General features: G+C 41.0%; 1 protein-coding gene across 1 annotated transcript in view; it reads right to left on the bottom strand.

The window, feature by feature from the left end:
- Positions 1–26,597, bottom strand: part of adam19a (ADAM metallopeptidase domain 19a) — a 210,938-nt gene that overhangs the window by 154,499 nt on the left and 29,842 nt on the right. The window contains exon 2 of the mRNA XM_038731082.1: positions 25,604–25,683. Coding sequence (XP_038587010.1) covers positions 25,604–25,683 — 80 coding nt within the window. The remainder of the gene's footprint in view (positions 1–25,603; positions 25,684–26,597) is intronic.

Here is a 26,597-nt window from a genome sequence, read left to right as displayed (position 1 = left end):
TCTTTCCAGGTGAGGGTGGGCCTGCACCAGAGCTGCGCTTTGTCACCAATCCTGTTTGTGATATTCATGGACAGGATATCGAGGCATAGTCGTGGTAAGGAGGGGTTGCGGTTCGGTGGGCTTGGGATCTCGTCACTGCTTTTTGCAGATGATGTGGTCCTGATGGCATCATCGGTCTATGACCTTCAGCTCTCACTGGATCGGTTTGCAGCATGAAACCGGTGGAGTGCTCCAGGTAGGGAATGAGTCCTTACCCCAAGTGAAGGAGTCTTGTTCACGAGTGAGGGGAGATTGGAGCAAGAGATTGGCCGGAGAATCGGAGCAGCAGGGGCGGTACTGCACTCCCTTTACCGCACCACTGTGACGAAAAGAGAGCTGAGCCGTAGGACAAAGCTCTCGATCTACCGGTCAATTTTCGTTCCTACCCCCACCTATTGTCATGAAGGCTGGGTCATGACCAAAAGAACGAGATCGCGGGTACAAGCGGCCGAAATGGGTTTCCTCAGGCGGGTGGCTGGTGTCTCCCTTAGAGATAGGGTGAGAAGCTCAGCCATCCACGAGGAGCTCAGAGTAGAGCCGCTGCTCCTTTGCGTCGAAAGGAGCCACTTACGCCTCCCTAGGGAGGTGTTCCAGGCACGTCCAGCTGGGAGGAGGCCTCGGGGAAGACCCAGGACTAGGTGGAGAGATTATTTCCAGACACTGGCTTGGGAACGCCTTGGGATCCCCCAGTCAGAGCTGGTTAATGTGGCTCGGGAAAGAGAAGCTTGGGGTGCCCTGCTGGAGCTGCTGCCCCCGCGACCTGACTCCGGATAAGCGGATGAAGATGGATGAACGGATGGATGAACGGATGGATGCCGATTCTAGTCATGTAGTTTTTATGTCTCGGAGACCACTAAAATGCAGTTCTGGCTCTCTCCCCATTCATTTGGATAGGAGCCTGGTCTTGTTAGTCCAAAATAGCTGCCCGCAGGCGTTGCCAAAATGGCGGCCGAGTGGCATGACTTGCCTATAAGGACTTTGACTACGTCCACTTCTTACATCCAGTCTATGATTTTCCATCATGTCATGAGTAACTGTTATCTAATTTCATGCTTCACATGGCAAGTACTTTTCTAAAAAAACAGCAAGAGACAGTAAAAGTAGTTGGTTATCTTGCTGAGTTGTGCCGCATGTCGCCTGCAGCTCTTCATCTAACAGCTCACTCTGACTGCTCCTGACATTTCCATTACTCCCTGACATATTTCCAACTCATCTACTAATAAAAAATGCTGAATGTCTTGTTATGGAATGTTTGCAGTCAGCTCTAACTGTGCTGACAAATATATCGCGATTCTTGTGGCTTCTTCACAATAAAAGCCAACCTACATTTCGTTAGCCGAACACTTTTGTGAAGCAGCAGCAGTAGGATTAGCAGTAATTTACTACAGATATGGTGTAAAGAGAGTGAACAGTAAACAGTGAAGCTGATATCAATGAGATAAAATTGTGCTGGATTACATGCTGCATTGTTTCCTGTGAATCACTCATGTGTGAAGGCAAACTGAATCCTGAGAGAGAATGGGTGACTTTTCTACCACTACTCACAGTTTACTGTTCACTCCTTACCCCGTATCAGAGCTGTATAAAGTTACTGCTCATGCAAACTGAACATCCTACACACAAGAGGTCAACTTTAAGAAAAACACTTTTCATAAAACGTTCAATACAAATGGTAATTTGGCGATGGTATGTGGGTGTATGTTGAAGGTGAGATGAACATTAGTAAAGAAAGTCAAACCAACACTATCAAACTAAATAAATAAGTAGGATAATATCTATATATATATATATATATATATATACATACATACACATACACATACACACACACTTCTACTATACAACAATTGGTGTAATAAGTAATTATACTAGAAAAGTGGCAGTTTTCCAGTTCCAGTGCAAATATGTATCTTCTTGTGGCCTGTTGGCCAATGAAAGGACAGTCTCAAAACATGACTTGGGCAGTGGTCGCCACAAACAAAGAAAGACCGGCACCAAATACAGGTCTGGGGAAAAAACAAGGGTGGATAAACTCATGGTGTCATATAATGTGCAAGTCAACTAGGCATGATGTACATTTCCATTGTTTTAATTTAATTAATTCAACAATATATATGCATGCTATTTTGAATACGTTGTTCTGAAATACTTGTATATAGTGTTAATGTCCCAGCCAAGCTGTATTTTGTAGTAACATACATGTGTCACAAGATGGCGATAACCATATTCAAAGTGCTATATGGGAACCGTGCCACTGAATGAACACTGTCCTGAAACTGCAACAGAATAAAAGCCTTGCACTGTGTGATGATTCATGAGTTTTGACTTTAAAACACTGCAAGTTGCAAAGTATGAAGAGGAGGTTCTGAAAGAATGTTCCCCTACCGTAAATTAGCATGAATCAGGGCTCTACAGTGCGACCATTTAGCTCACATATGCCCCTAAAAACCGAAAAGAAGAAGTTTTGATGTGCTACAGTAAACTTTCCAATATAGAACTCCTCCTGCATGAATGGTTCTGATTATTGATGATAGTATCATTAACAAATTAAGAGACAAATGTAGGCCATTTTTTTTGCGCAAGGATTTAATGAATGAAACTGCTGTTTTGTCCAACTGCAATTAATATTAGACCAGTGATGAGCTATATAGTATATTATTACATAAAATGAAAATGCATATAGTAAAATTAAACAATTATTAACAGTATACTATTAGATTAAAATTAAACTTTTTATCTAATGTCATAATAATATAAATGCACTTATTTAAACTTGTTTCTCCTCCATGTTGTAGAATGAGCCTCTGCAGTGGAAAATGCAGATTTCCACAGCACAGGATGTCAGTGCGCCAGTATGTGCTCCTTGTAGCCTCCTGAGAGTAACACGTTCCCCTTGTTCTGTTTTACTAAAGTTCAGTAGTCTTGTTTATATTAGGTTTAGATAGTGTGGGTGCTGCTGGTGTATCGTGAATCTGTCCCTGGTTCAAAAACTACAAGTACCAATCACAGTAAAGTTTTTTGTGATGAGAGATCAGTGTAAAAGCTGTTTTCAATGTCAAATTTTCAAAACATCTGTTTCAATATTTTAAAATGCTTTGATAATATTTTAAGGCCAATGCAGAGTGTACAGATACCGGGGTCTTCACTTCTTTTCCCAATGATTCACTGCAAAAATCTCTCCTTTGTTTTTAAGTTAAAATTATCTTTCAATTACTGTAATTTTACTTATGTCACATCAACAAAATAATACCTCATTAGTCACCCGTCCTAAATCCTAAAAAGCTACAGTGTGGTATCCTAACTCTGTTAAAACTCTATGGGCATCACTCACTTAGCTGTAATACATACTGGGTCCTGAAAAGAACTTGATACAAGTGCTATTTCAAAAGAAGAACATTTGTTTAAGAGGAAAGAATGATTCCTTCTTTGCACATTCAACTCCAGCCTTGAACCAATGCCACATTCTGCTGGCAGCACTGCTCACTAATTTATGTGCTGGCAGAAGAGCAGTGTATTAGCAATAATTAGTCCACAACTAAATGGAAAAACAGGACACAAAAACTGCATGTTGTTTTATCATTTACCATATATGAACCTTGTGTTGAGAAAATTTGTCATCAGCCCGAACTGAGTCACAGATTTTTGTTTGTTAGGACTAATTTGGCTTTTGATAGTAGTCCTGCATAAACTCAGCCCCTTCAGGCACATTAAGAGCTATGGGAGAAGTAATTTCTTCCACTCCAAAATACAGTTTTGCTATTTTATTACCATCCTAGGCAGAGTATTTACAACCCTATCTTAGTGTGTGGCAAAGCATTAATCACAGACCAGCATTAGGCTGCTGGGGGCTGCAGAGGAGTTCATGAGATTCAGGTTTCACGGGCCCACATAGCAATGCAAACAATGTAAAGGACTTAGTTTGGTGCTGCAACCACAAATCAAGCATAGCATTAGTTCAGGCAGGCAAATCAAGCTCCGCTCATTCCAGCATATCAGCGTGAGCAGCCATCTACAGCAGCACATCAGCTGACAGCTCAGCTGATTCCTCTCTTAGCATCCATTGGCAAATTCCAGACAAGGCAGCTATTTAAGATGCCATAGCCTACCTGCCAGTCCTCGCTGCTTCCTATGCAAAAGCTCATAACCCACCACCACCTTTCAGGCTGTATCTGATAGGGCTGCACAATATCGATCCGATAAGTATTGTCCAATCGGGCATATCTCATTATCGGAAGCATATCGGGGAATTAATTTTGCAGAATAGAATGAAACATGCTAACATGCGCGCCGTCGCACTCCGAGCATCATGCCGCTCTGCGCGGATAGAGTCACACAGACACAGTTTAGGCAGCTAGCTCCTGTCCTCCTTCCCTATGTCTCTGCGTGATTTACTGCAGGTAACAATGTGCAGATTGAAGCTACATGGCAATCTAAGCTAACAGATATGTCTTAGAGACTTAAACCACAGCAGCTTTTGCCTGGTTACTGCGAACATCTTCTAGCTTAACAAATATAGCTTTCCTGTGGAATAAACTACAAAAACAGAACAGACAGCATCTTTACGGCTCCGTGTGGAGCTAACTAGCTTTCTTAGATACTGTAGGTGCATCTGTAATTCATGTTAACTGTCATTTTAACAGGGCTGATAATTTTGTCTAGCGAACAACTTAAAACTAAATGTACTCACCAGAGAAAGTGAACAGCCGACTCCTGATAAGCTTTTTCAATGGCGCTGGTTAAATTTACACAGTACCGTGGGTACGAGTCACTCTAGCCTAAATGACAAGTCGCCATGGTAACGTCTTGTCAATCATAGATAATCCTGCCCTGAAACATACTTTTTATGGTCTGTTTTCCTCTAAATGCGGCCATAATTTACTAAATGAACATCATGCTGTGTTGAAGAAGACTTGAAACGAGCGACTGAGACCAGAAACTCATCAGGAAACTGTTTACTGAGGTAATAAATCAGCTGAGAAGTAGAAACATTTTACCATTATTTCTAATGTAATCAGACTTCTTTCTGCAACCAGAGGAGTCGCCCCCTGCTGGCCGTTCGATAGAATGCAGGTTTAAGGGACTTCTGCGTTGGCTTCGCGTCTCAGACCGGAAGCTTCCCGCTTGGGATAGGGTTTACATTTATTCATTTAGCTGACGCTTTTATCCAAAGCGACTTACAATGTCAGAGGTCGCACGCCTCTGGAGCAACTAGGGGTTAAGTATCTTGCTCAGGGACACAATGGGGGATGGGTCACAGTGGGGGATTGCAAAGGCAGGGGTCTTATCCATTGCGCCATCACCCATCATCAGGGCTATTGTTTAAGATGTTTTACAGAAGCTCTCAGATTGTTGCAAACATGACTTTTAATGCCATGTCTTCCCGCTGACCTTTCCATACACACTTCATGCGTCCATTCAGCTGAAATAATGGAACTGCTGTTCTACTCTCTGAAGCAACTTTGAGCAAATAGGAGCCATCTTAAAACTGTATCATGTAGCATGAAGGGACTACAAACTTTGTTTTGTTATACAACCTTGTGCTGTATAATGACAAATTAACTAACTTTTATCTTTTATTTAATATGCTGTTTATCATTTCCACAAATATAAAGTATGTACAACACACACACTAACAGTCTGAAAATGATATTCTGTGTCAATAGTTAAATGATGTAAAAAGATGAATGCATTCTGGAGCACATATGGGCCAGTGGATGACCTATAGTCAGTAAGTTCCATTCTCCCACCCCTCCACCCCGTGTGAACACAGAGAGCCGACCTCCGTCCAACTTTCTGTCACTGACTCAGGCTTTGACAGAGTACCCTCCCAAAATTAAACGCAGTGCTATTCATTTCTCAGAGACTTCCAGCCAAATGTGCTGCTTCCATCTCCCTTCTCACCTCATTTCGTCGTCATGATAGATTCTCTGATGCTTCCCTTTCACCGAGCTTCACCGTGAAACCATTTACCGTTTCACACACTTCCATATGCACACGCTCATTCCCCAGAGCATATTCACTTTAAAACAAACAAGAGCAGACACACACACACACACACACACACACACACAATCACACACATCCCTACTCAAGGACTGTTGGAATGAAATTGAAATGAGAGCACTATTACAGTATCAATCTTTATCTAATCCATTCTGTGGAAAGAGGGGCCGATTGTAATTACCTCCAACGCAGTTTGCACTAACAAGGGCAAGCCTTCACATCACTCTTCCTTACCTTTTCTTCATTTTTCCCAATTCTGCATTCTGCTGTTGAATACCAGCCATACAATAACAACGGCAATCAATTTCCTTCATACAAAAAACATTTGGGTGCTCTCAACAGACAATGCAGTCCAAGAATATGGCTTCAATAAAGATGTTGCACTGGACTGTCTGCTGTACTCTAGAGAACGAGGAGCATGTCGGCACATCATTTCTGGCCAAACCCTGCTAACAAGACGTTTGAAAAGAGTCACAATCTTTTCTACAGCTGTTGAGTGCTCATGCTGTCTGATCACTGCTTCCGGTTCTCGCTGAGGGACTGGGACAAAACCCAAGCTTGGTCAATATAACTGAGCCCAAATGCGACATGACAGGATTATCAGGCTGGAGCCTCTGCAGGCTGGCTCAATGTGCGTCCAAAATGTTTCTCAATTTTAAGGAAGGGGACTGGAGAGCAAAATGTGGAAGCAAGAAAGGACCCTGGTGTGACAGACTCTGAGTTCTCTGTGCAGTTAGCCAAATTCTTGGAAAAGGGATACACAGATTTCTCCCTCCTGCTCAGCTTTGTTACTTTCAGGTCCAAAAAGGTGTTTACATTCTCCATTAGCACTGCTCCAATGATGGATGTCAAGACTGCTTAATGTATCATCACCTTTGCAACCTTGTCTCCTGTGAAACACATCTCTATACTAATGTGCTTAGGCAAATACGCTTAGGAGGAATTAAACCCTGGCAACGTGTTTTCAAATCTAGTAAGTCAGATGTTCCGAAAGGCAGCAACACACACCTACGGTGTCTAGATGCAACTTGTCATGATACATCAATCAATGTCCTCTTTCCAAGCACTGAAGCGCTCAAACTCTCCAAAAAAAGCAGCAACTTTATGATACTAACTATTTCTGTCTGGATGTATCGGGTCAGTACTGATAATAATTGATAATAATAATAATAATAATAATAATAATGCATTTTATTTCTATAGCGCTTTTCAAGACACTTTACAGTAAAAGCAGAAGTTATGTACATTTAAAACAGATTAAAAAAATAAATCGCATAATATAAAATATATGAACAGTAGATAAAAGGGAGGGGGCTGCAATGGTGAAAAGCTCTGTCGCCCTAGGTGCGGTACTTGGTCCTGATTTGTGGGGAGAGGAGGTTAGTGTCAGAGGAGCGGAGGTTACTGGAGGGATTATGGTGGTGGAGCAGGTCTGTGAGGTAGGAAGGGGCCTTGTTATGGAGGGCTTTGTGTGTGAGGAGGGGGATTTTGTACTGATGCGTTGGAGAACCGGGAGCCAGTGAAGGTTCTGGAGGACAGGGGTGATGTGGTCACAGGTGCGTGTATGGGTGAGGAGGCGGGAAGCAGAGTTTTGGATATTTATATTTATATATTTAGGGCTTTGGCAGGTGAACCATAGAGGATGCTATTACAGTAGTCAATTCTGGATGTAATGAAGGTGTGAATCAGGGTTTCGGCAGCAGAGAAGGTGAGTGATGGGTGGAGACGGGCAATGTTTGAGGTGAAAGAAAGCAGTCCTGGTGACATGGTTGATGTGGTTTTCAAAACTGAGGTTGCTGTCAAAGATGACTCCAAGGTTGTGGATGTGTGGGGATGGACACAAGGTGGAGTTGTTGGTGGAAAGGCTGAAGTAGTTGGGTTTTTTTGTGAGTGATTTGGAGCCGATGATGATCATGTCAGATTTATTGTAATTGAGTTGTAAGAAGTTGGTTTGCATCCAGGTTTGTATGTCGGTGAGGCAGTTGGTCAGAGTTGCAGAGGTAACTGTGGTGATGGTTGGGGTTGAGATGTAGATCTGGATGTCATCGGCGTAGCAGTGGAGACCATATCTACGTATGATAATACCGAGTGGCAGGATGTAAATGATCAACAGTAGCAGACCAAGCACCGAACCTTGGGGGAAGCCTTGTGACAAAGGAGCAGTGGAGGAGGTGCAGTTCATGATGTTGATGACCTCTCGTCTGTTGGTGAGGTCAGAGCGGAGCAGTGCCAGTAATATTGGAGTAAGTTTCCAGTCGGGAGAGAAGAGTGGAGTGGTTGATGGTGTCGAAGGCTGCAGTGAGGTCGAGGATGATTAGAACGGTAAGGTGACCGGAGTCGGCAGAGAGGAGGTGGTCATTGGTTGTTTTGAGGAGGGCTGTTTCAGTGCTGTGTTGTGAGCGGAATCCTGATTGAAATGGTTCGAAGCGGTTGTTAGTGGTGAGGTGGGTTTGAATTTGAGCAGCGACAACACATTTGAGGATTTTTGATAGGAAGGGGAGATTGGACATGATGTCGAGGTTGAGACCAGGTTCCTTGAGGATGAAACGTGTCTCCTAGAAACTACATTTATATATAACATAATGAAGAAATGTTGTTTTTTAACATATTTATAAAGTTGCTAAAACATTAACCCCGAATGTATCAGAATAAAATTTTAATTGACAACATATTAAATTAGGTATGTGTCAAAATACCAGTTTACCAGTTTGATTTACAAGTGTCACTGGATTAGGCTACTAGAACATTTTGTTTGCTTCCCCATAATACCTGCTCCTGGCAACTAAAACATGCTTAACAATTGTCTGGTGATGCTTATGCAAATCGAAGCACGTGGTGAAGTTTGAAAAAATATGGTGGTTTTGGTTAAATACTGAACAAGTCAAAGTATCCCGTGTCCTATTGTCTCAAGTCAGCATTGACTTTTGCAAGAACCACCATCTTTCCCTCACCTTAACCAAGTGGTTTGTATTTTAAACTGACCCACAAGTACTTATTTGGCAGGAGAAGACTGTAGAAAAAAAGTTTTGCAGATATGTTAATTTCAATACACAAACAGTTGGGTTGGCAGTAAAAAGAGAATAGGGTTCATTTTCACATGTTGATAATATATAAATGTATTTGCTAATGCTTATTTTTTGTGCATTAAACTACTTTTTAGGCAACAGAGTGTCCTCATGATATCACAAAAAAAGCTAATCTAAAAGTCAGTGTGCAATTTTACTGTTGTTCATGCTGACAGTGTTTGTTCATGGCAGCCTGCACCCTTCTCCTCTTCTCCTGTATTTTTTTGTGAGTCACGATTGTGTGCATGTTGGCATCCGCTTAAAGAAAAAAAAGCACGCAGCTCACTATTCAAACTAAAAATCTGCTTTGAAAACAAGTCATATCCCATTTGTGCTCCTTGAAATATCCCTAAATCCCAGCAGACTGACATCTCCCTGCTCATTGTCGAAGATGTCTCTGTATTCTAAAGAGAGCCTGATCAAAGGAGCCCCGTATTGGAACTGCACAGCTGTAGACTCTCCCTCCACGCCGTTCAGAAAGCCGACCCTGCTGCGATCAAAACGAGACTCCCAACGGATCCATCCATGATCTCTTTTACTGCCGTGGTACATCTGTTAATGTCCCCCCTCCCCCTCTACCTTTCTCCACCCAAAACACTTCATTATATATACTGTAAATCCTTTTATCCTCCAAGCTAGCTTCAGTTTCTGATTTGAATGACAGGAACATAAGCACCAGCAAAATAAATAGCCGTGATTTCTTTAAAAAGCTTAGTTTAAGACCTTGAAGGCATTCTTTATACTTTTGACACACTATATTTAGATGTACCTAACACATCTTTCTTTTTGATCAGAGGGACATGTTGCTGGATATATTTAGCTAGTTAAATGCAAATAAGAGCTTGTTGTAATTGTATAATTTTTACCTCAGTCAACATTGGCGGTCAGATCAGACCAGACCCACTTCAAAAGATTCAATCCATAGTTTAAAATTTTGATGAGAAGAAGAGAAGAAGCAATAATGGAATGGTTTGACGAGGCAATCGCAGCTCAACGTCCACTTCCCAGCATGTTCCGGAGCTTTTAATCACATCACAGGGTCTTTATCAGCAGATCGCCATCTGAGAAGTTTGCTCAGTTGCTCTTTAGTTAATGTTGGCCTAGAAGTTGACTATGAATGTTCATTCTTGACCGTGGAAACAACAATCTCAAGTCATGGTGCACTTACTAAGACGTAAAGTAAAGATGGGACTGGGCTGGCATTACGGTTGGAAAGAGCAGATGGATGGAAAGTGTCAACAGCAACTGTGATGTCTCTCCTGTGTGGCAACTTCACCAGGTCAGAAATCATAAAACTGGCTTGTTCGTAAAATCATTTGATTTTTCATGATGCCCCGTGTGTTCACCATGTGGAGAAAGTAGAAATGTCCAGACTTTCGAAGGTAAGAGGAACACCCTTATTTTTATGGGTCTAGAATATTACAAAATGTAACGAAGCTCTCCTCCCTGTAAAATAGACTAGGCTATTCAGTTTGATATGAGTGACTAGTAGTATAGAGAAACTAGGGCTGGGCAATAAAACAATGACAATTATCGCAATATAACCTTCCTCAAAACAATACGACAAATGTAAAATGAAAAATATACAATGCAAAAATAAATGTTTGATTAAATTAATTTTAATTAAACATCTGGTTTCTTCAACTTTCACTCAGGAACAAAAAAACAGCCTTTAAACTTGAAAGAAATAATGATTAATAATTTTTGATACCGAATGGTATGAAGTTTTTTATCATAACAACAATTTAGACCATATCGCCCAGCCTTAAGAGAAATATCCAAAATAGAAAATAATATGGTTGACACTTCTTATGTGAGAGGCTCATGCTGAAGAAAAACAAGCAATCTTTACATTGGATTAGACTGGCTACTTAGATTGACACCAAACTGGTGGTGGGTAGTAGCTCTAAGAAGCCTGATTAGATAAAGCTACTTTGTGCACACCATTAGAAAAGTCACTACAACACGATGCAAATGATTGGAGAAAGAGCTGCTACACTTAATTTCTTTAATTCAAATTTTTCACATAGGAGAGAGGACTGATCCCTGAGGTACAATTAAGACACATATGGAATTGGATGGGATTTCTGACCTGCTAGCCCCACATGTGTATGCTTAAGTATAGCTTGAGTTCCTCAGCTGGGCCCTCGTAGGAAGCTCCCGGGTCAAGGCTAAAAAACCAGTGGGCCTTTGCAATTAGGGCACCACAAATCTAGACTAACCTGCCAGAATGAGATCAGGGTGCTTTTAAATCTCTCTTAAAAACACATTATTCCAGAACTCTATTTATTTAAATCATTTCTGTTCTGTCCTTTTGTTTGATTTGTTTTTAAAGTGATGACATTAAATGTCTTTGTCTGATCAACTGTTCAAAAAGTCTTCAATTTACTATAATGTAAGACCAAGTTCGATTAGTTGCCAATTGATTTTCCAGATTTATCGACTGATCACTGCAGCTCTACTTGCATTATATTTTAATCAGCTCTGATATATGAATTTCTTTGTTTTATATATTTTGCACAATGTAATGTAATGAAGTTATATAAGTATAGGTTAATAGAAGGTAGTATAAAGGTGTTCACTTTTCATTATGATACTGTAAATCTACTGGGACTTTTATTCAGAAGATTGAAAAAAACAGTTTGCGCTAATGCTGACAGGACGATCCATAAATGAGCCATTCTCAAATGTTCTTATGTCACTTACTCACAAACATATACACACAGACACAAGCCACCAACTGATAAGACTGGTTATAGGAAGGACAGGAAAGATTCTATTGTAACTATGATCATCTGTCAATCTCAACAGTCAATCTTAAATGTTTTCTGAGATCATTTCTAGAGAATCAAATTGGAGCTGAATGAAACTATTCACTAGATTGCTTGAGTCCCCCCTCAGGATCCCTCTGGATCTAATTCTGAGAATCACTGATGTCTTTTACAGCATCTCTTCTGAGAATCAGACCCATAAACCCAACCTCCAGCAAGATGTGAACAAGTACAAGGGATTTAGACGATATGATCTCACTCTTTAAAAAAACATTAGAGGAGGATTTTTAGATACTGCACAGGCAGCCTGCAAGACAACAGCTCTGTCTTCCTGAACTCGTGACCAGACCAGGGTGATAAGAATTAATTCAAACTTTTGTATGCCTACAAGATCTCACTGTTAGTTGATCTCATAAACCAACACATTCTCACTCCCGACTCGTCACATGTTGAAGCTTGCCCCCCCCCCTCCTCCATGTTTTCAACGCCCTGGATACCTCTTTACCATCATTTTTAGACGTTTATGGCTCCGCGGTCAAGTTAGAAACGCTTAGCAACAACAAATATGCAATGTCCGAGAGAACAGGTTGAATAAACAACTGGTGACAAATGTTTAGTATTAGAGGACAGTGAAAACTATGCAAAAATAAAAGTCATTTCTGAAATGCATCTGCTGCTGTCAGATTTACTGATGAGCACTGTGCAGATGGATGACTCAGTCCAAACACCAAGAACTGTGTTCATTTTCCCAGAACAGGGTATTGATCCAGCATGTGAGCATTTCATGTTCATTATCATTTAAACCACACAGGAAAATAACCAGAAATCATATGAATGTGTTAATGTAGTAATCACGTTCAGAATACACAGAATATTTTCCAACATTTCTAGTCCACAGTGAGACATGTTGACACCCAACGGGACAGACATTCCACAGAGATATCTGCGGTCTCCGGACGATGATTTCTTCTGATTTTGGGGGAACCCCCCAGACTTTTCATCTACTCCACCATTAAGGAATCACATCAAAAATCCACAAACTGAACTAACGGATACTTCAGTATACTTGAAACAAACTTGAATGCATGTCATGTCGTCAGTTTTATTTTTATACACAGCTTAAAAGTGATGAAGTTGTTGTGTCAAGTAGAGCTGTATTGATTAATCAATCAGTTGTTAACTATTACCTTACAGCTCTAGCATCATCCTCAACTGTGCATTTTTAGCCATGCTGCTGGTAAGGCTCCAAGATTAACAAAAGAGTCAGTATATTGTTGGTTCCTGTGTAGGATAGAATAAAAATTGCAGCCTGTGAGGGCCGCTAGCACAGCTTTAGACTCGAGTTGAAAAGTAAAGTGTCACTTTTATTATCGTAGAGTCATTTGTGCATCTGGCCACTGGTGTCGTGTGTGTCTCTCCAGATGGTGGTTTAGTGGAGATGGTTTGCCAATTTATTGCTCAACAATAGTCATATGGGGAAGGAACCAGATGTACACAGGGAATGAGCAGTTCCAGCATTGCTAAACATCTCGTTGTCAATCAGGCAGGAAACAAACAAAGTTTCAGCTCAGCTGTGTCCCCAGCAGTGTTGCAAGGGAAGCACCTGGGGTCAATTCCATTTATTTAATGCAGTATGTCCACACAATACAAATTTAAGACTTTAAGAAACTTGGGGACAGTGAATGTGTATTATAGACTACTGCATTTTCAGAGACAATCAATGCTCTCTAATTAGACTTAGAAAAAGTAAGAAACATGACAGTAATAAATAGTTAACGCGGTAATCTGTGGAATCTTCTTTTGTTTGTAGTTTGCATCTTTCAAGCTGCTTTTGCTTCAGCTGTCACTCAAACATTGTAGGCAGCACTGTGATGTCTTTTCGTTTTGATCTCATGCCTGAATTTGTTTTGGTACGGGGCACACTACTTGCTTTGTCTGTTCTTCCCCTAAATAGATCTTTCTGATGGTGGACATTTTAATTTGTCAAACACAGGCGCAGCCAGCTGTGAGGTCCAGACCTCCGTAATTGTTCCCTAAAAATAAAATACACCGTACTGTGCAAAAGTTTGATGCTGTTTTGAGGGCAAAGGGTGGTCACACCAAATATTCATTTGATTTAGATTTTTCTTCTGTTTACTCACTTTTCATTTTGCTAATTTCTAAATATAATCTATTAACATGTCACCTGCCTAAATCTTTTCCACAGCACAGCACATATTCTTTTTAATATCAGAAAAGTTAAGAATAAAACAAAATTGGCGCTATCTAACTGTAGATCAGCAGTTGAAAATGTGTCTGCTGCTACTTAGTTGTATGGTGTGTTGTGAACAAAGGTTGGCATCATCTGCTGGTTGACACAGTACATGTACAACACTTAGTACAAGATCAGTCAGCACTGTGTTCGAAAACAGGTTGCACTTTCAAAGCCCCACCAATATAACACTGCCTGCTGTTTGGTACTGGGCAGGCAGTATACAGTGGGTTTATCAGAGCTTTCTGGAAACAGAGTGAATGAGAGCCAAAAAGAAAAGTTAAAAGCTGGAAAACTATGAGCTGAAAGAGGGGGACTGCAGAGCTGGGTGATCATTTTCTCAGACTTTGTCACCATAAACAACACCTTTCACATTACACATAGTCATCTGACAGATTGTTCATCTAAAAATATTGATTAATGCATCTTTGAAAGGTACAGTTTTCATTTAGAAATTGCTTATGAGAATTTGAATTGACAGAATCAATGTCTTCATCCCCTCTTTCGCACATACTCCCCCAGGTCATTACTGTGACTAATAATTTAGTTTAAGTCAAGACGTCTGGCTCAGTAATGAAGAAAAACATGAAACACACCTTCAGCATGCATTTTAAAGTGGATACTGCAAGTGAATTAATATTAATAAACCGTCTACTCTAATTTATGTTTTACTGCAGAGCAGCAGCTGCACAAGTATTCATAATAGGATGGTAATAAAATCTTGACATTTCCTCAAGCAATTTTGGATACTTTCATATAGCGTGAATAGATACACAATAATCAATTATCTGCCGTGTTATTCAGCCAAAAGCAGGAATCGTTTCGATGAGGTTGTGACTTGCTGCCGGCTTCTTAAAATTCCTCCTCATCCATTGTTGTCAAAGGTTCTTCAAAATGTTAAGCCACTGAAAAATCAAACAAAAGTCTACTCTTCCTGACATAAGCAGTAAATGAATTTACATTTGTATATCACAAACTGGTGCTTTGAAGTGCTGCTGACATTCTTTTTCCAGAAATGTAATTCCTCCCCCTGAATATTTTCCAGTGCTCTTCCACCCCCACACAGCCTATATTATAGTGCTGCGACGTTTCAAATTAAGACTGACAGCTCGGATTTGAGTCCATAAATGACGTTTTCAATTTTGTTTGCTTTTGAGAATGCCATGGTTGGAACAATCTCTGGATTCAGTAAAGTGAGTAAAAAAGATGCAAACACACATTTTCGCCCACAGTAGACACACACATCCTACTGCTTTCACACTCCTGACCCTGCCGCCTGACCTTGGAGAATACAAAGCGAGAGAGGAAGAGAGGAAAGTGGTGAAAGCTCACAGTTGACACTTTCACGCCTTTGATTTTGTCCTCAACTACCTTTACACTCCCCCGCGAACATACGCACACACCTGCCCTCACAGGGGTTGGTCGATGTGCAGCATTTCATCTTTTAAAATGTTTAGTAACTTTAGTTTGAATCCAAGGTGGGTCCAAAGACAGGTTTTTGAAAGGGAAGAAGTGCACTGAATCATGGCCACATCATGGAGCTCCAAAGCCAATGTTAATACATTACATAACACACAAAAGTATATCGAAACCCAAACATCTCCGCTTTTCTGGTTCAAGCTTTCCACCAGAACCTGGCTGCAGGGATTTGCTCCCATTCAGACACAAGACCATTAGTGAGGGCCAACACTGATCTTGGGTGATAAGGCCTGAGTTCTAGTTCATCTTAAAGGTGTTGGATGGGACTGAGGTCAGGGCTCTGTGAAGGTTCTTCCACAGCAAACTGGAAAACCAGTTTTTTATGGAGTGGGTCAAACACACTGTTGATACAAAGTTGGATGAACACTGTTGTTTAAAGAATCATTTTATAGGCTACTATGGCATTAAGATTTCACTTCACTGGAACTAAGGCTAAATTCACACTGCAGGCCTTAATGCTCAATTCTGATTCTTTTCCCAGATCTGATTTTTTTTTTGACAGTTCACATTATTGTTTAAATGTGGCCCATATCAGACTTCAATGTGAAAGTGACCCGCATGCTCGACGCATGACGTCACATGCAGCACGCTGTCGTGCAGAGTTAAACAGAGCCACAGAGGTTAGCTCCTACTTGCTAACGGTCCAAATTTCCATGGGAGACTCCCGTTTTTTCATTGTCCTCTTACAGGTCACATTTCTCCCGAATTATGACAAGTGCCCACAACTTTCTGTTCTTTTCATTACAGTTTCTGGCGCTGTACAATGCATCTGCCACAAAATACACTCTAACTCATTCACTCCCTCACACTCTCTCTCTCTCTCTCTCTCTCCCCCCACTGTGTCCGCACGGGCAAGTCGCATGCACATAGCTCAGAAGAGAAAATCTGTGAGCAGTAATGGCTTTTTGCGGAGCTTTTTCATTCACCGTGACTCCGTCTGCAGCAGGACTGAGAGAACAGTCTCTCAGAGTGTCCAGGCTGAGGTCGCATTTAAAAAGATCCGATCTGTATCAGATTTGGACCACATATGGAAGTGGCCCAAATCTGAACTGGAAAAGATCAGATTCCATGTGACTTGGCGTGTTCACACTGTCATAAAAAGATCAGATCTGATTCACATATGAGCAAAACATTGGATTTGGGTCACATTGGCCTGCAGTCTGAATGTAGCTTTTGTGGCCTAGACCAAACCATGAAAAAGAGACGCAGACCTAAAGCACACAGAGCTGCAGTATATGGACAGGTTTGTCCACTGACCTTACAGTGGATGTGTTTGAGTATGAGGTGTGTACAGATAAAACACAAAGTGAAATTAAGGGGTGTAGGGGCAGAACTAATAATTATTTTAGTTGTTGATTAATCTGTCCATAATTTTTTCAGGTTATTCATTAATTCTTTTGTCGTAAGAATTCCAAAATATAATCATTTTACAGTAATATAAAACAAGGAAGGATAGAGGGTGTTGTATGCTATACTGAGAATAAAGCCGCTTGAGGCATAAAACTGACTTGGTATCAGTAGCTTCATAGGGACCACTGCTGCAGAATTTGAAATGTCAATTTTCAGAAATGTGATCACCACAGAAGAAATTTCATTCATCTGCATTGGATTGGGGTGGAGACAAAAACCTGGACTGATAAAACCAAAACTACTTGTATGGCTGAATACCACCAGCAGTAAGTGAGAACATGTTTTTTTAATTTGGGTGAACCAACCCAAAAGATACAAAGCAAAAAGGAGGTGTTGCTGTGGGAAAATAAGAGAAACAGCTGGTGTTTCTGCTGACATTTGCAATCTGTGAGCCGAAGTACGCACCATCTCACACCGTCAGCGCATGTTGTGACAGCAGATGTCTGTACTGTCTAACAGGAAACACATCCACTGGCTGTTTGAGGCTAATAAACACTGACAAAAGATATTCCAGTAGTCAAATTGATATAAACAAAGCTATTTAAATCCTGTCCTGTGTCCCATGTAGCGCCGTAGCTATTTTCAAGGACAATGAGGTCAGCTGCTGTGTATTTTGGGTTGGGTTGGGGTGGGGGTTACAACATGGGGGAGTTTACATTCTACAGTTAAAAACTTTTTCATCCAATTTTTCTTTAGACCATGACTTAGTAGGAGAAGGATGATGATTGAAACCACCAATTATGAAAAGAAGTCCTTCATTTAATTAAAACTGTGCAGAAAGTATAATTGAGCGAATGGGGGTGTGGTTGTGGGGGGGATTAACTCATGATCAAGATAGTATTTGTGAAATCCTGGCTCACAGCCCTGGTGCCATGTGATTTCGAAGAGATTGCGCAGAGGCTTTACCACCAGGAAAGAATATATTGTGGAGGAAATGCTTACATTTCATCACACAAGAAGGCATCAGCACTAAGTATCAATTCAGATGTATCGTTCTGAGCTGAAACACAAACCATAGCACACAGCAGTGGGAAAGTGGGCTTGGCAGGAATGCAAATAGTAGCTTATTGCTGACTTTGCGCAAGACACATACAAAGCAGGAAAGCAGAGGAGTGTACAAATGCCAGATGTACACAAAGCAAGAGAGAGAGAAAGGAAAGTTAGTGAACAGACTAGCGCAGCTCCTTCCTGTCAGCGATGGTCCACGACTATGTGATGAACAGCATTCACAACAAGTAAACATGCCATTTGGTTCTGTTTCCATTTTGATATTAGCCTGATTTTTTCACTAGAGCATTGTTTGGACTTTTTTATTTCTAATTCTTCATCTGTCACCGTTGAGGGAAAAAAACAGAAGATATCTTTAGACCAAAAAACAGATCACCTTTGACGTTCATCCCATTAAAAATGGTGCTATTTTTAATCAACCAAAGACCTTTTATTCTAAAAGGTTTTAATGTTTTTAAGCTTTTGATGAGCTAATAATTTGTGTTTTTTCGCTGTGTCAAAAACTAACTCACTTTCTCTCATCTCTGCTTTCACCTCACTAACATCTTGGGTCGGTGCCTGAGGCAGCAGTGACCAGGAACTGTGGGACAGAATTACAGCGCACCTTAAATACATTTGTGACCTCCGTCTCTCCCCTCAGCTCAACACAACTTTGACTCTGTGACACTAGTTTACACAATAGCACAGAAGACAGCTGTTTCTTTGTTTGCTCAAGGAGAGGGAAGGAAGGCTGGGGGTCACTGTTTCACTTCTGCTTATTTCATAGAGCAGTATTATAATGCCTATGAAGATTCATGATAACACAATATTAATAAAACCATAATAATAATAGATTTGTACAGAAAGAGGCTTTTGAAAGTATTTTGCTGAGATATTTAATCTAACATATCTAAATCAATTAATAACAACGTGGCCTTTGTATAAATATATAGATGATACATGTTTGTTATACCTGTTGTGTTAGATACCTCACAGCAAAGACATGCCATGTTCAGACCATCATTAATAACTGATTCATTTCAATGAGACCACTGTGTGGGTGGAACAGGGGTGCTAAAACAGAGGTCTCAGGCAAAAAAACACAGGATCGCCTCCCTCAAGTTTTGCTGCAACCCAATGGAACCTCATCCAGCAAGCGCACATTCCTGCTAGATTACTCTGTGATGTGAATGATGTAGTTCTACCGTTTACCTGGTGATCTTTGCAATGGAGGTTGAAACAATGGTCTGTGCAATAACTTGCCAGAGTTGTAAATCGTTCCTCGTAGTTTTATAATCTGCTCTACAGTGTTTTGGTGTTTGATATACATTGTTATGTATTATCATACATCAGAGAGAGAGAGAGAGAGAGAGAGAGAGAGAGAGAGAGAGAGAGAGAGAGAGAGAGAGAGAGTGAGTGAGTGAGTGAGATGAATGGGCAAGACTTTGAATGCACTGGTGGTGTCTGCTTTAAAAAGCCATGTTCCACGTCCTGCCAGATGAATAAGAGTGATGGTGTGGTCGATCGTTGCATGTTCCATATAGAAATCTGGACTGGGAATGTTTGGAATGTGTGAGCCATGTGGGGAAGACAGGTCTATTATTAACCTTTCTTTGGTGTGGAAAAACTGGAAAAGGAGTATTGTTGAAGGGGCCTATCATAAATCTCTCCTTGACTTCTTCTAGGGTGTCAGTGTTGGGAGGTTCTGTGAGCATGAACTTGAGGTTGTGGCAGGCATGGAAACGGTCAGATTTACTTGGATGAGAAACCATGTGTGAAGACATTGATGAGAAAATGAACAAACTGTCTATCTGGATGGTTCTGCAGGGCAGTGGCAAGGACAGTGTGCCAAGGTGCTGTGCTAGTCAGTCTGTGGGTGTGGTTGGATTGGGGAGACAGGTACTCCTGGCATGAGCACCTACCCAGATGGAGCAGATGTGCAGGAGGCGGCAGTTAGTGCCTTAGGCATCACTCCTCTTTGGTGAGGAGAAGAGGCCTTGTATCCACTGGGGGTCGGAGAGATCTAGGTAAGGAAGTTGCTGACAGGGACATGCCGACAGGGTCCTCGTATGTTAGCCACTTAGTGCAACTGGCTCTGCTGGGACGCTTGGCTGTTGTCTGACTGCTTTGTCATGGCTGGAGGATGGCCCATTTCAGACAAATCACCATACAGATCTAGATCATCTGAATCAGGCAAGTTGATCTGTAGTTCAGGATCCATAATGAGTAGACTGTTTGACATTTCTGAATTTTTTCCCCAAGTTTATATATAGGTGATTAAAAGTGTGGTTGGGTTGCTCCCGAACCAAGTTAATTCACACTTCAAACATCCCTTACAAATGTTTCAAGGGGAGAAATGCCAGCCAGAAAAAAAAATTAAAATAAAATAAGAAAAAGACATCTATGAGGCAACTCAATCAATATTACCGTATGTGCCTAGTTCTGTTTTATGAAACAATCCACAGAAAAGCCTGGTTAGGCAGTCCAGAAACTTTCTGGTTGGCTGAGTTTGAGGGTTGGCACACCTTTTGTTTGTTAGTGTGTCATACAGGCCAGAGGAATACAATAAAAATAATACTAATTGATTGGTGACATACTGCAACCATGAACTGATCAATACTGACCCAGTTGCCTAAAAAAAAAAAAGAAGCCTTTTGATTTGATGAAGCCAATTGATCAAAAGGACAGTTTCTTTCTTAGATTAATTTGCTGGGTTTCAACTGGCAGTTTTCTAAAATAATTTCAGGTGAATCCTAGTGGGTATCATCAGTGTGACTGTGTGCTGTGAATGCAAAAGCTCCTATGCATGAAGGCTACTGTAGACAATCCCCCCTACACAGCGTCTGCACCAGGCGTTGATCCATGTGTGCTCTCCCCAATCTTGCTAGGGTGAATGTCATTGCCATCTCGAGCTCGCTCGCAAGGTGAGAGATAATCTAATCACTAGGGAGACAGAAAGTAGATATGGGGAAGGTGGGAAGATGCCGCAGAGCTCTGAAAGGACTGGGAGATAAAAAAACGAGGCGGAGGAGGACAAAGGCCGCAGAAAGACTTTGAACTACCTCAACACATAACTGAAGGACATATGACAATACATTTGAGTATAAAGCAACAACAAACTGGTTACAGATGAAACCTCTGACACTGAGCAGCTTCTTCTGTGTATGAAAAAATGAATGCTACCCTAACAGATGTCCACTTAATGACTCTGTCTTACCTCTGTCTTACCTCTGTCTTGATGATTTTCTTTCTGGACATGCAATTAGTAAAAGAGTAACCCCCAACTGGAGGGGTGGGGTTCATAACCCCACGTAGCCATATCTGTCAAAACATCCTTAAGCAGTTACACTTACAGGCTGGATATACTTCAGAAACGGACACAGACAAAGTCAGAATTGGGGGCAGGGTGTGAGTCCATCCAGTCATATCCAAGTTTCTGAAACGCATAATCCTTCCACACCGTCCACTTTACACAGCGACTGGTCACGTGTGCAGAGGTGTGCAAGCGTGCAGGGTTTGAACTTCTCTCTCAAGCTCTCTTTTTTCCCCCCATTCTTCACACTTTGGTCACTTTTCATGTGAACTACTGACAATTGACCATTTATACCCTTGAGGAGAGACAAAGTTATCCTGTTTGTAGAATGCATTGTGTTGGGACAACAAAGTGCAGAGTTCCAGTAGAAGTAGAGGTTTCAACACTTTTGGATTTAGATATGGTTGTCACACAAACCTTTAACCTCTCCCTGCCCCAGGAATGGTGAAATCTTGGGGACCTTTGAAATACGAGAAAGAAAAAATGCTACTACCTCTCTTTACATCCACAGTGCACGGACTACAGCATGCTTTAAGAAGGCATAACGTTTTAAATTCAGATCCAATTCAAAGCAAATAGCAAAAGACATCAATCGAGTGATGACAATTATTCAACCAGATGAAGAGACACTATGCTGTAGTGCAGTTGTCAAGATTATTATCAAGATGTAAAGGACAAGTCTTGTGAAGGACAAGAAATGTGTCACCAACCATCTTTCCAACCATCCTCAACCTTGCTTTCTCATTACTTTCTATTTCCTGTTCTGATGCTAACCTCTTAATTTCCTCTACTGATGACACCAGCCAGATGAGCATCAATCCCCACTCGTTTGCATGCTGGTTAGTGGCAAGACTCAGGTATGCAGATTAATGCATGGGTCTGAATCATTCTGCATGGTAATGTTTCTCAGCATGGCTCCATTTTCTCATTATCGTAAGCATTAAGATGCACAAGAGGCAGTCAGACGCCTCCAGTGATCACCGTCAATTGCATGGTGCCCGTCTGTGGAGCTGGCCTTAGCCTGTCAGTGCATCATCAACTAGAAGATGAGGCTTGACTGACAAAGGTTAATGTGCTGCCATACTTAGATGCTATCAGGTTTGTGCTTCAACCCTAAAAGCCAGTCATTTCGCTTTCCTTCTTGTGTCAAGCCAGCAATTATGAAATCAAATTAAACTGAATAAAACAAAGAAAAATCAAATTTTTTGCACATTAACGATTCATTGACTAAGTATTGCTTTAAAAGCCACAGCAGTTTTTTAAAACCTGGGTAATTATTAGTTTTCACTTCGCTGATGGATTGTGGGGACGTAAAATGTTCCACAGTATTCTATATTTGATTAGTACTTGGTATCAAACTTCTGTGCTTCTTTGGTCCCAACCAAAATATGTCCATATTAACGTAGATTTTCAAACAATACTCAACCTTATGTTTTACACAAAACTAAACTATAAATCTGTGAATTGTTATTCAATACTATTAATCACATAATCACTATCTTAGAATGTACGGATGCACAATATTGGATTCTAGACCGATATTCGACATGCCGACATGTTAGAACTCATACTGGCCAATGCCGATACCGATATTTACACATCTTTTTTTATTTCACTGAAGAGAACACTAAGTCTCTCCTGTATTACTTGTACCTTATTACACATTTGTTGTAGAAACAGATATTAAACAAGACAAATAACATTTGGTTCTACAAAAAAATTATCATTTTACAAATGTAGACATAGACATTCATCCCTGAAAAAAAAGTTAATTATTTCAATTGGAAGAGGATTATATTCCAGTGCCACATTTTATTTTTTCTGTTTCTGTCACTCGTTTCTGAGAAGGCAATTAAGCTAGACGCACCTACATTTGGAGTGCACACGTATTCAAGCATTTATGGTAACGTAACTGAAACGGCCCAGAGCGAGCCGACAGGCAGGTTGGCGACCATTGTCTCTCTTTACAAAGACAAGTGTTACAGTATGAGAGTCCTACCTGAAGAGAGGCTGTGATGTCTTCATGTTACACGATACCAGACCCACAAACAACATTATTTATCAAATTGGGTCGGACTTGATGAATTTAGCGCGAGGATACACGTGACAACGTCCGGTTTTTAAAATAAGGTGTCTAATAGTATGAAAATAAGATTAATTGGATTATAATCACAGAAAGTACAGGACCCTCTTGAGCCTCGAACCTACCCACCATAGTCTCCCACGGCGGAGACAGTGAAGTGAAGGTAACGTTAGCTCCAAGCTACTCAAGTTCACAACAGCGGCGCTCGTTACTGTAAGTACTTGCAAAAAAAACATCGCCAGTAAAAAGACAATATTTTATCAATACACCCATTAAACGAGCATAGAAATGTAGAAAGCGTCGGATGTTACAGTATTGTTTGATTCTCATTGGCTAAATCGTCGGCCAAAATTTCATTTTCTGATATGATTCCAATAATGAAAATATGCCCAATATCTGCAAATATTATTTCGGATCAATAATTATCGTGCATCCCTAATTTTAAGAAGCAATTTTGTCAGCCATATCATTGTACTATTTAGAATGAAAGCCAGGTCTTGCTTTCTGAAGTGTGTTTTGTTTCTTGTCTTCTTGTTAAACCAAGGCCCTCAAAAGACTGATGGCTGGTCTGAGGGTGTCATGCCTCAAGCTCAGATTCTCTTTTCTCTTCTCATTCACTCCAAACCCATCCAAACTTGTCCTCTCTTGCCAAAGCAACTATCAGGCCAAGCAGGGGCATCTGTACAGCAAGGCACTAAGCCATATTTCCATGCTTAGCTGGACAAGTCCAGCCGATTCCATGTCAACAATAACAGATATCACTGACATAAACCCTGGACATAGGTTGCCCAACCAAAGATGGAGAGGTTTCTGGACAGCAGTTTAGCTCTGTTTACAATTTCAGTAAAGTACCCTTAAAACCTGTCTCTAACCCATACCTATATGTACCTAAACCTTCTGCGGTTCCACCACAGACAGTACTCTTAAATATAGGCGGAGTTGTTACCGGATAGTAAAAGCCAGTTTAACCACATGAGTAGTGTGACATCATATCTAATGTTACACAGTAAACAAGGCATGCTTACTTATTTAAAGAAGAACATAACTGAGGACAGTGAATGTTTTGTGTTCTTTCTTCTCGTTATGGGGCTGTTTAATTACAACAAGGAGACAAGCTTTGTTTGAGAACAGGCTGCAGGCAGCAAGCTCAGTCACAGTCCATGGAATGTTTAAAAATGGCAGGTTTGTGTTTTCGCAACCCGTTAGAATTATGGGTGAACGAATAGGTCCCCCTCCAATTTTCAACATGCCCCTGTTTATCCCCTCTTAAAGAAGCCCTCTCTACATTCTTCTGTTTTGTGTGCGTATGCTCTGTTGCCATCAGTGCTGCTTTTGTTGTTTTGTCCCCAAACTGTCTTTGGCAGCATTTTTCACAACTGTTTGCTGGCCATCAAGCTTGTCTTTTTCTCCCCCCCAACTATTTTTAATGTTTTCTTTTTAATATGTGTCAGTGCATTCATCATTAAAACATTTTCTCATTCCATTGCCCTTCATCCCTTCACCACAACACATATACATATTCAGCATCCTCTTAAATGTCTGAGCTGTCAGGATCCCTTCCTCACCCTCAAGACTGTACTACACTTCTCTGCTGAAGCAACGATGCCATGCTATTCTAACTCAACCATTTCCAAGGTGTTGCTGCAGAGGCTTTTAAGGACATTTTTTTACAAACTAAGCCCTCTATTGTCCTACTGTTAATCTTTCTGGAATATGCTGTGCTAAGTTAAAACTGTCTGTTCTTTTGATGAACTTCTTTCCTCCTCATCATTTTTCTAAAGGGCACAACGTCTTTAATGTGCACGTCCTCCCACCTGTGTGTGCATGTGTATGCACAGTACAGCGGTATGTGTGTGCATATATGTGTTTGTGTGTGTATGTGTGCACTTGCAACTGCATGTGTACCAGTGAGGAGGTTGTGGAGGATAAGGCGGTCTGCATGCTAAAAATGAGGGGAGTAAAAACCCTCTATATCAATAATCACCACATGTGACTGTCTCTGGCTTTGTATAACACTTCAATCTTGTCAGCACTTCAGACTCCTGGGGCCACAAGCGGACTTTATACTTTTACTCTTGTTACCGACCAGATATTTTAGTCTAATCATAAACAGTTAAACTAATGACCAAAGGCAGGGGACTCTGAGTTTTTAATTGCTTTTGATGTGGCAGGATCAGTGTCAGGGAAACAAAGATATCTGACCTGTGTCGAGGTCTCAGCCTCCCTCTTGGTTCGGCCTTGAGAAAGCCACTGCACCGTCACTGTCCTCCCGCCCCACAGACCTAGAGGACACAAAGCAGGTGGGAGATTAATAGGATGTCGGACTGCGTACATAGACTGTACCATTACATGCGAGGCAGGTCAACGCAAGATGTGAATCGCTTACTGGTAAGAGGTTAGAATGAACAGTGAAATCAATGGGGTCAATGGTGCAGTGTCACTACGTTTTTTTGAGAAAAAAAATCATGCAAAACAAAAGTGCACTGAGAAAACTATTCTGAGAAAACTATTCAGTTAAAATGTAGAAAGACTGGTAAACATGACATTACATGGTAGAGGTCTGGATGTTTCCCCCTGACATCCCCAGGTATAAACTCCAGGAAACCCACAGCATTTTATAGTGGAGGCACCACACCTTGAATATATATTTAATTAAAGGGTAATTTTGGTATTTTTCAACATATTTTTTAATTGGTCCAGTAATGAGCGAGCGTGCTGCCCTCCGCAGCACAAAAACAGGGCTGCAACGGAATCCTTGTGTGCAAATTCGCCCTATCAAAGTATGTCCACTTAAGTGCTTGTTTTTGTCGCTGACAGGCTCAAATTGTATGACAATATGGTACAAAGGATCCCTACAGAGAGAGACCATTTTTAAAGAGTAAGATCCTTTTTGTTTAACCAGAAACAGTCGCTATATCTCTCTCGTTAAAGACACCAGTTTTCTCATGCTTACGCATGACAATGGTCTATCACCAACAATCTATCTTCTTTCCAGCATTTCTCTTATTAGCTTGATTTGAGTCAATGCACAGTACAATGGAATAATGGCTACCATTTTCACTAAGCAAGGACCACAACAGGATGACTAGATTAATCATGAGCTCACTTCAAATTGACAAAAACACTTCACACACATCAGCCCAGGCCTGCTATCCATTCCATCACAGACAGCGTTGGAACATCACTGTTTAATATC

The sequence above is a fragment of the Micropterus salmoides genome, unplaced genomic scaffold, assembly GCF_014851395.1.
Source record: "Micropterus salmoides isolate LMB-PRFRI ecotype aquatic unplaced genomic scaffold, ASM1485139v1 Ms_hic_scaffold_2, whole genome shotgun sequence".
NCBI classification, from domain to species: Eukaryota; Metazoa; Chordata; class Actinopteri; order Centrarchiformes; family Centrarchidae; genus Micropterus; species Micropterus salmoides.
The sequence above is the reverse complement of the archived record's forward strand: the minus strand, read 5'-3'. Positions and strand labels throughout refer to the sequence as shown.